The sequence below is a fragment of the Melampsora larici-populina genome, assembly GCF_000204055.1.
Source record: "Melampsora larici-populina 98AG31 unplaced genomic scaffold MELLAscaffold_30, whole genome shotgun sequence".
NCBI lineage: Eukaryota > Fungi > Basidiomycota > Pucciniomycetes > Pucciniales > Melampsoraceae > Melampsora > Melampsora laricis-populina.
This window is the reverse complement of record NW_006768794.1, coordinates 1,006,131-1,017,186: the sequence shown is the minus strand read 5'-3', so window position 1 is coordinate 1,017,186 and position 11,056 is coordinate 1,006,131. Positions and strand designations below refer to the sequence as shown.

Sequence of the window (11,056 nt, the reverse complement as noted above, 5' to 3'; positions counted from 1 at the left end):
AATTTTCACACATATCAGCTCTATGACATGTCTGAAAAAACTTACAAGTACATGTTTCTCTCCAGTTCAGCACATTTTCCTCATTCTGACCCTCATGGATGAAATCTTGAATAACTTTGTCACTTTTTGTCCAAAGCAGTTAAAAATTGGGCCATTTTCTCCGCAAATATGTGGGCTTTTTGAAAATACTCCCATATATAGCTTACTACATGTGTGGCACTGTCCATACCCACTTTTTTCTGCTCTGTCCTGCACAATTTTTTGATACTATGCATATAATTCAATTCTCAATAACTTTTTCATTTCTTGCCCAAATAGCATAAAAATAGTCTCATTTTCTCCGCTAGTATTGTCACTTTAAGAAAAGATGATCAATATACCATTACATCAGCTACATGACATGTGTGACAAAAGGTATAAGTGCATTTGTCTCTCCCGTTTTGCACATTTTCCCTATTCCCACCTGCATGGACAGGATCTTCAATAACTTTGTCAGTTGTTGTCCAAAGTACTTGAAAATTGGACCATTTGATCCGCTAATATGTAAGATTTCTGAATATACCACCATATTAAGCTTTTCATGTCTGTGTAACTCTCCATAACCATATTTGTCCACCCCGTCCTGCACAATTTCTTCATACTATGCATATGATTCAATTCTCAATAACTTTTTCATTTCTTGCCCAAATAGCTTAAAAGTTGCCCATTCTCTCCGCTACTATTGTTACTTTAAGAAAATTAAATCACAATACTTCTGTAGCCTATTTAGAAAAAAGTATAACCCTACACACTTCTCCCACCCAGCACATGGGCTGCTCAGATATATAACAATCAATAACATACTTCAATGAAGTTTATAAAATAACAGATTAGTAATCCCTAGAATCTCATTGATCAAATATTTGAAATTGGTACTTCTACATCCAAAACTCAGTCTCACAGTACCTACATATGGGCTTCAGCATGGGCCCATATCAGCTCTCTCAATTTTGAAAAATGATGTGAAACCTTGGATCCGAAGCTATCAGCAGAGCTACAGTCATATTGGGCTTTGTTTCAACACCTGATAGCTTGATAAATTGACAGTGGATGGCTACTGAAAAGTTCAAGTAGGTAAACTAGGCTCACTTTGATTTTCACATATGATAAAGGCAAATATATCACATGATGCAATTCTCCTACAATCCAATTTCACTTTCTCAACAACTTGATTTTCACAACTTTACATTCAGGTAACAGACAAATTGGAAAAAACATTGAGTGCTTCATGAATATCCTCATCCTCCTTCTCAATTTCTTCATCACTTTCATTGGACTCATCATAAATATTCACAACACCCTGCACTCCTAGCTCATTAGGTAATACCCCACCAGTCCCTTGAATCTCCATCTGAATCTCATCATCTTCCTCATTCAAGATACTGATAATTCCTGGGTTCAATACAATCGCACGACTTGATTTCATATTTTGTATTTTTTGAACTTGCTTACGCCAATCAATTCTGAGGTCGCCATCGCCATCTTGAGGTGGTGTCCTTTGAAAAACTTTGAGCAGTTTTGGATTCCAGGACAGTTGCAAATCGAAAACTTTTACTAGCCTCTCATTGATGATCACCTGTGCAGCTGAAATGATACCCGGTCTACTGAGTGAACTTAGAGCCGGATGTTGAACCAGGGGAAGTTCCATTTGAATTGCCTCGTCATCGTATTGATGTGATTGAAGTTGAAACAAAAAACTATAAAGAGATTTGTGCGAGTTCATTGCCCACCTCATTACTCTCCTGACTTCCCATCCTATTCGGCAAATCTCCTCACTAGCCCGATCCAAATAGGCGACCTGTTGCATTCCATACTGTGTGTTAGCATCAATCGCCCAAGGTTCCCGTCCGTTTGTGAACAAGCCATCGTTCCAGAATGGGTGATCAAAGTCGATCTTTAGCAATTCAGGGTAGGTGATGTTTGCAGGTTGAGATCGATGTGGAGACGTGGTTGAATATGTACTTAACATCTTCTGATAGTTTTCTAGTTTGGTTTTCAATTTAGCTGCCTGATCGCGGAGTGTCTTGAGTAGAGGTGTCTTGTCGTTGTAGCCTGTACATATATGGAGGAATGTTTATCTTCAAAAAAACACTTTGATTGAGAATTTACGGCAAAGAAATATCTTACCAATACTCGAATTCCTTCCATCACGTCGGCTTATATCCAAAGGTCGTTTCTGTTTGCAAATTGCCAGAAACTGATCACGAACCTCTTGCTTAGTGTACCAGATCTTCAAGATCTGGTCTTGTTCGTGAGCTGAAGGGGTATGATGCAACATCAGTGATTTGGTTGAGTGATAGGAAGAAAAAATAAGTACCATCCAGATTGTTGAGAATCACTTCGGAACCAATTTTTTCACGCTGTTTTTCGATCTTCTTTTTGTATGTATTATGTTCTTTTAACCTAAGCACCGCTTCTTCAACATTTTCTGCATCTTTATCCCTTGAGAAATTGATTTCGTCACTCTATTGTTTATAGTACTAGATGAGTTGTAATTGAACTTACCACACCGTTTGAGCCATCTCCTCATAATATAATAATCGGCCTAGTTCTAATTTTTGTTCTTCTTTTATATGGCACCTCTTCTGTTGAGAATTGCGCTCAACAAGCCACTGTTGACGCAAAAAGTCGTCAGTGTATCTGATGGTAGGGAAAAGGGAACTTCGTTTGCTCGATAGGCTTGTAAGAGCTGTTCTAGCTTGACCAGATACTGTTTGAGCATTCTGTAGCCTGCGTAAGAGCCATTTGGCTATGGTGAATCAAAAGGAAGTAAGTCATTGATAAGCAGTTCTACTTTTATTTGTTCTCACATACCTGTTGACATTAATGTGATCTCCACATAAAAACTTGTCCTCCAGTCGATATTGAGTAGTCGATGAAGACGGGTAGAGATACGATTGATAGCCACTAGCGAGGACAGGAAAGACCAGAACCTTTCGAGTCCTTCGCCATCGGATAATCCCCAAAAGTTATTGAATCGGGGATTGTACAATACTTGACAGGCCCAGTTGTGCACATACGCATGGAATACTGATGTTTCATAACTAAGTCGTTGGTTGAGCTCCTCAAGAAAACCTCGCTGATTGTACAAAAAGATTAGAGACCTATGTAAAATTGGTAGAATAGCAAAACTTACCTTCTTGATATGCGCTTCCAATTGACACCCGATATCATACAGTACTCCAACCTTGATTTCGGGCAAATCGGTCAACAACTTCTCCAGGATGCTGAGCGGGTAGTACAGCCTGTTTTGAGCATTCAGAAGATAACATGAATATCAACCCAGTCGATAAGAAATTGAGCCAAGTCACTCACTTTTCACCAGTTTTGTAAATGTTGGCTAATTTGAGGGGTACATCGTGTCGACATGTACATCCAAAGAGGCCCGTGTCATCGCTTTGCTTCCAAGAGGTAGAGTTTCTAACATCGTTTGCTGCAGTGTGAGAGTCAGCACACGCAGTCTGGATATGATTCAAATCAGTAATAGATCAGTATAATATAACGAAATTACTGAAAGACTCACCTTCATATTCTTGACTTGATTTTCAGTCGAATTTTGAATAATTTCGTTTTTCTTCATACTAGAGGGCTTGATAAATATATCGGGATATTCTTCTTCGGTTGGATTATCCTTACTTGACTTTGTATAGTGACGATGTTGGAAATTACCATCTAAGGCCACTATAACATCTGGCTCTTGAGGTGAAATCTTCTTTTCATTGATTGCTGGACCGAAACAACGTGCACATCGGTCGGCCAAAAGCTGAGCATTAGAAAGCTTCAGGCCTTGTGTATAAATTCGCTTCGTACAAATACTCATAGATCGATACATATTGACTGATTGTGTGAATTGCTTTCTCAAATCTCGATCATGTATAAGAGACTGGTGCTGGGTGTTTTTGAGTTTTGTATTTGTTTCACTTCCGTCGCTTCGTGATTTGAGAAATTTAAACAACGCATTGACAAATCCTGTGCTTGCTACAACAGTCTCGCTCCACAGTTGATGATGGAATTGTAAGAGTGGGATTGCAAAAGCTGTCTTGGGAATTTGACTTGAGCTTGCAATATATCCGTAGTGTAAGAGCCGTACCGGTCTCGGCATACATGAACAAAATGTGATCTCTTTTTGAAATTGAAAGCTTGACTGTTCATAGAGGTTGACCGTTTGCTTGACAAGTTTTGAATCCGGACATTGGCAGATGAGATTTACATCGAGGTAAGAGGCTTGAGAAGTCCAGTTCCTTGTACGATGCTGGCATTCAAGATAGGTAGCGGTCATTTCGGATTCTATGGCGGCCCATTTGATTTTTTCAAGTCGTCGAGCCTCTGCATTCCAATACTCTCGACTTTCTTGAGCGAATTGTGTACCAGGAATAGAAATCGGAGGAGGATTGGCTTCCGGGTTTTCAGGATGAGGTATAAATTGAGCTGCTACCGGGTCATCATTTATGTCGATATCATTCAAATGATGATTGTTGTTCTGTTGAATGGGCTGGTCATTTGTTCTACTCGGGTAAATGCCAAGCGCATCAGAAATCGATTTCGGTATATCAGGAGGTTTTCGAGGTGGGGTATCTGCTCGTCTTTTGCGTGAAGGCCTAGTCCCAAGGTTGGCGAGCACATTTGAATCGCGCTTCGGCTGACGTGATCGTACCATGGATGCTTGATTGAAGTGCGGTTAAGGTGGTGAAGGTGACGTACACTGCAGACATTATTCGGGTTCCCCAAGTGGGCAGGGAAAAATGATTGGGAGTATGATTTGTCATAAAATGGTCTATCACTCCACACCTGAGCCATAACACCCACACTACATATGTGTAGCAGGCTCAGTGAATATGTGGTTATCATGTACATACAGTTCTGCTCAGTTATCTGCTCATCAGGACAAGTTATTCATATGTAATACATGCTGTAACTTCTTTCAGATTGAAAAAAGCTTCCAAAAGATTGACTACATACACTGACTCAATGTTTTGGTGTGATCTCATCAACTCAACTGCATGTAACACACTTTCTGTTACTAAGACATAGCTTCAACAATATTGCCTGAGCAGCTACAGAATTATATGTAGTGAATTTTTGGGAAACAAAATTCAAAGTCGAAAAAGTTACATGTGGTATAACATGTGATTTATTTATTCTGATGGGCAAAAAACTGAGCAGACCTGTATGTACATGATAGACAACTATTGACTTAGCTTGCTGCACATATGTAGTGTGGGTGAAATGGCCCAGGTGTGCAGTATTAGATTCTTTTATGAAAAACTGTACTATTAATCATTTTCCTCTGCCAAATTGGGGAAGTTGAATGATGTTTACAGTGGTATGGAGAAAGCGATCAATATTTAGGACGAACGTACCAGCTCAGCAACTTCACAACTCAGCAAGAGCCAATGGCCCGACACTGACAGGCCCCTATGAGCGGTGACCGGGTAGGGCAAACCCGATGTTACACACGGACTTGACTGTAGGAAGTCTTAAGCCGGATTTGGGCAAGTTACGGTGTTGAATTTCAAAAAATTTCGCCCGGGGGACTTGTGTGTATTTGGGTGGGCTTAACAGGTCATCTCTGAGAGAGGCTGTTAACAGCCACACTCGACTAGTAGTCGTTTGAAATGTCCCCCTCAATTCGACTACTAGTCGAGTTGTACAGGGTCGCGCGGTGGAAGTGAGTCTGTTTTTGTAAGATCAATCAGCTGATTTGTTGAATCTCAAATTTGAATTTGACAAGTTGACATGGTTCTTTTGTTGGGTGAAACGTTGACAACTGCATTTCGATCGGAGCTTCTAATCTGAGATTGAATTGAGCCACTTTATCTGAGTTTCTTCATACAATTGTAAGTATATGATCACATTTTCTAGATGACCACTTTGTAAGACCAGTATGTAAGATTCGTTAGAGCATCTCCACCGCAGACCTGCAAACGTAACATTTCTGACATACACGTTGTGGTGATCTATTTATGATATTAAGCAAAAAAATTAATCATCTTTACTTTACCAGTTTATTAGCAAACTTCAATATAGCAGAGAATTCGAAATTCAGGTTTTCAGATCAATTGAAGCTCTTAGAGGCTTATGTATACTTATTAGCTCATTATTATGTCATCTTATTTCAGAATTATTATTAAGATCAACATAGTTTACTTACAAAGTTATTACAAAAAGACAGAAAAAGAAAAGATAAGAAAAATTCGAAAATATAGGTGTAAAAGTTGGAAAATGGTTTTTAGCTTATTTATAATTAAGTTATGGGTTTTATAAGGTTAGAATATGAAAGAACAACAGTTTATTATACAGGAACAATTTTAATATTCAAGGTTGATAAGGGGAAACAGAGGTTATTAGCAGAAAGGTACTTTTTCGAAGTTGGTAAACAAGGGTTAGGCGTGTAGTTTACATATGTAATGGTGGTAGTGATGGAATTTAAGGTTGCCAAGAGGATTTTCCGGGATTTTTAAGGTTATAGAAGATGATGTCATATTACATGAGCAAGGAAAAGGGAGTAGCAGCTGTGAAAAGTGAAGAAAACAGGTGAAAATCGGCGAAAATGGAGGTTTTCAGCTAATTACATATGTCAAATGACGTCAGAATAAGTTGGTAGATGGCTCATTCAACGCAGAAGAGTGGATTACATAATGTACAACCTTTGAATCATTAGTAACGGAGGTTTATGTAAAAAGTTATAAGGGAAATAAGAAATTGGTGTGAATCTCGAATTTACAGTCACAAGACACATGTAACACCAAAAACCTTAACTTCACAACTCAATATCTTACTCATCACTCATCAGAAATAGGTCTTATAGGTGTCAGAAATGATCAGTAACACGTGGGCTACAAGATGCATTTTAGTAATCAAAAATTGGAGCACATCTGAAAAAATTCGTAATCTCAAAAATTGGGTTTCAGCTAGTTTACAAGGAAAAAATCACCTGTATTCATCTTAAGAAGTGCTGTACATTACATCATTGCGTCATTGATCACTTTTGGCTGTGAAAATTACATCATACATTAGTAACAAGATCATTACATTGCGTCATTACATGGTTTTTAGGGTTATTTAGGCGGATTTGATTGGTTTTTGAGGCTGTTGACTGTTGTAAAGATTGTTACATGTGGATATAAGTACTCCTTGATGATTTTGGGATTGTAGCGCCCTTTTCTGCATCTTATACCTTTGTTGTAGTGTTATAAATCATCATTTATTTACTATATTTGTACTAAGATCACTTAAATCCGCCCCTTCAAAAGCAAGGAGAAATTTATTTACGTGTGTTAAAGACTACAAGTCTAATTGGGAATAATACTTACAACAGTATTGCTAGTAATAAACATAGTTTGTGACTTTTTTGCGCTTAAAATCTGGGAATAATACTTAACAACAGTATTGCTTTATTTCTCTGGTGCCTTTTATCCTTTTCTCTGTTATCACAAAGTGGTCAGCAAGTGCCCTTGTGCTGGTTTCTTTGAAGAAGGCAGTCTTTAGGCAACTTCTACTATATTACACGTGGTAGATTATCCCTTCTTAGGTGTTGTAAAGCTCTTGTTGAGCTTTAAATACTACATATTGGTGACTCCACTGGGGCTCTTTACTTTAAACAAGCAACATCCGTCAATTATATTTAATAATTTCCCTAATTATTATCTTAAAACATCAACAATTTATTATTAAATCATCAATAATCAAATTAATAATAATACAATTCATCATTTCGAAAGAAAATTATATTCAACAAATATCAACAAAATTCAATTAATAAAATTCAATATCAACTAATAACATATTAAATAACAATAATCAATCTTTAAAAGAAAGAATATAACTTAAAAACCACGCATATATTCACTTTTAATTCATTATAACTTTCAAAATTATCAATATTTCGAGTTTCTTTCTTTATTTTATAATATCATTTTATAATAATTAAAATCAATATCATGTCTTCAATCATTCAAATTCATGATCAAGAAGGAGGAGAAGAAGGGGATTCAGAATTAGAATTACCACCAACTTCTCATTATAAAAGAACTCCACGTAGTAGTAGAACTTATGCTTTAGAAAATCCTGTGAATTATTCAACATCTTTACCCTCTGGCTCTTTACCACCACCACCAGGACCTGCTTCAGGATCAACTGTACGTGGAAAACAACGTGAAGAATCAACTTCTGAGGATCCAATTCCACCTTCAGCATTTACTGGATTTAGAGAACAAGAAACATTATTACCCTCAGACCACGAGGAAGAACCTGATTGGCAACAACAGTTTATTAATCAACAACAACATTATTTAAGAAGAGAGAGAGAAATGGCGGATATAATTAATTTAATAAGACTTAAGGAAGAAAAAGGGAAGAAGGAAAGAGTTAAGGAAGTTATTAAGGTAGTTAAGAAGGGAAAAGGAAAGAAGATAAGTAGGAAGAAGGAGGTTATTAAGGAAGAAGAAAGTGATGGAGATTCAAGCGCCTCAAGCAGCTCAAGTGATGATTCAAGCTCAACTTCAGAAGAAAGTGAAGAGGAAGAAGGAAATGAGAGAAGTAGGAGTCATGTTAAACCACGGAAAATTGATAATTCTGATACAAGTGTTAGATTTGAAGTTGGAGGAAATGTTAAGAAATTTATTATCAATTATCATAGTCAAGCTGAAGCAAATGGCGCCTCAGAATTGGATATGGTCAGGCAAATTACCAGTTTTGTTGTTGGAGAAGAACTTAAGGAGGAAATACGTGATATGGAAGGTTGGGGAGTTGGTGAATGGAGTTGGAAGAAGGTCAAGGAGCAATTAATTGCCAGATATCAGACTACCACGGAACAGCCAAGATATTCTATTGATCACTTAAGAACTTTATCTGAAAGAACAATGAGAAATGGAGGTGTTACGTGTAAAAGTGAATATCAAACATTCAGAATTAACTTTGATAAAATTCATCAATACTTGGCTAGACATGATTACGTGGATTCAAGTGATGAAGAAGTGGCAAGATATTTCTATGAGGCTTTTTCAGATGAACTTCAGAAGAAATTTAAGAAGAGGATGATTAAGAAGAAGATGATGAAGAAAGTATCAAGTGGAAGATATAAATTACCTAACTTAGAGAAATTAAAGAAGGTGGTTGATCATTATATTGAAGAAGAGGCGCTTTTGGTATTTGAAGATATTGGAGAAGAGAAATATACCATCAAGAATGAAATTGCTGGAGTTAAAAGTGAAGTTATTCAAAAGGATACTAGTAGTAAAGTTGCAAAGATTGGAGGAATGCAGGCTAAAGCAAATCAACAAATGGAAATATTATGTACTGATTTAAAGAATTTACAAATAAATCACGTCCAAAATCCTTTACAGTTACCTTTAAATAATTCTTATAATTTTCAGATTCCAATTTCAAATGCTTTACAGAATCAAATTCATCAACAAGTTGTTCCAAATCAAAGGAACAATGTTCAATATCCGCCAAATAATAACTCAAGGCCTCAACAATTTAATAATAACTTTCAACCCAACAGAGCGCCTAATAATTCAAATTTTAACAGGTTTAATAACAATAATAATAATAGACCTGTTAATAATCCTTTACCCAATAATAATAATCAAATTCCCGCCATTAATAATCAAAATTTTATGCCTCAACAGAATACTATGCCATTTTGTTCTTATTGTAACACGGAGGGACATAGTATGGGAAGGTGTAAATGGGTTATTCAGGATAAGCAAGCTGGATTACTTCAAGATAGAATGGATGGTTTATTCTTACCTAGAAGTAATGAAAGGATGTATAAGAAGGCTAATGAAGGAATTAGACAACAAGTTATTAAGTACTCTGAAGATCAAGCAAATGCTATGGCACGTAATAATATGCAACAACAACAGCAGAATAATCAACCTGTAAACAATCCACCTGTAACAAATACAGCAGTAGTACCACCTGTAATTCCCACGAGTGTTTTAACTAGAGAGGAAGGAAAGGATAAGGTACATGAATTAAAAACTAATTGTGGAGTTTTAGAAGAATGGTCTGTACCTGAATTTACTAAGAAGTGTACTGAAGTTAAAGCTGGAGCTGGGACTAAATTATATGGCGTGGAAATGAAGACAAGGAGTGGGAAAGCTGTGGATCAAGGAGATGTATTAAACAAATTAAAGAAGAAGAAGAAAGTTACAATTAATGATATGATAGAGGAAATTGATGCTATGGACGTGGATGAAGATAATAATGTTCAAGATCAGCGTGATATATTGGATGGAAGTTTAAGGAGAATTCATAAAGATGAAGAGAGTAATAAGAGTGAAGATGGTTCAGCTCAAACAAAGAAACCTACATATATTATTCCAAATGACGGGGATTTTGTGAAGGACAGATTAAGCAAAGGATTACCAGCATTTGCAAATAAGGCAAAGATAGTTTCTGAGGTTGTGGAAAAGATTATGAATGGTGCTATTGAACTTCAAATTAAAGAATTATGCGCCATCTCACCTGTAATCTCTGATGAAGTTAAGAAATGGGTTTCAAAAAGAAGGCTTAATTTAAATCAAACAACCATGGCTTCAGTTGCAAACAATTCTATATTATCTGACTTTGAATATGAAACAGAATCAGATTCCTCTTTGGAAGTTAATGTTCCTCAAGCAACTCTTTATTCAACACCTTTGGGACACGTAGAAATTACAATTGGGAAGATGAAGGTTAAAGCTTTAATTGATTCAGGCTCTCAAATCAATATTATTCCTTTAAAAATTATGCAATTATTACCAGTTCAGACCTTGGTTAATTTAAAAAGTGGCGTGAGAGGAATTAGTGGACATAGGACACCTCTTTGTGGTATTGCTGAGAATGTCAAGATTCATGTAGGCGCCAATATTGATGGAATAGTTCATTTCTTTGTGGCAGAAGATGATGACACGCCTATCTTACTTGGAAGGCCTTTCCTCTTTGATTTTGAAGCTCAGTTGAATTTTGAAGAAGATGTTGGTGAAAGAATGACTTTAAAAGATAGTAGAGGTGTATGGATGAAGATAAG

General features: G+C 36.7%; 1 protein-coding gene across 1 annotated transcript; it reads right to left on the bottom strand.

Moving 5' to 3' along the window:
* Positions 1–1,228: 1,228 nt before the first annotated feature.
* On the bottom strand, positions 1,229–4,696 carry MELLADRAFT_65021 (uncharacterized protein; the record flags this gene model as incomplete). Its single annotated transcript, XM_007412361.1, has 7 exons — positions 1,229–1,431; positions 1,636–2,091; positions 2,167–2,295; positions 2,357–2,502; positions 2,545–2,769; positions 2,854–2,891; positions 3,563–4,696. 7 exons carry the CDS (start codon positions 4,694–4,696, stop codon positions 1,229–1,231), a joined length of 2,331 nt encoding a protein of 776 aa, XP_007412423.1.
* Positions 4,697–11,056: the final 6,360 nt, after the last annotated feature.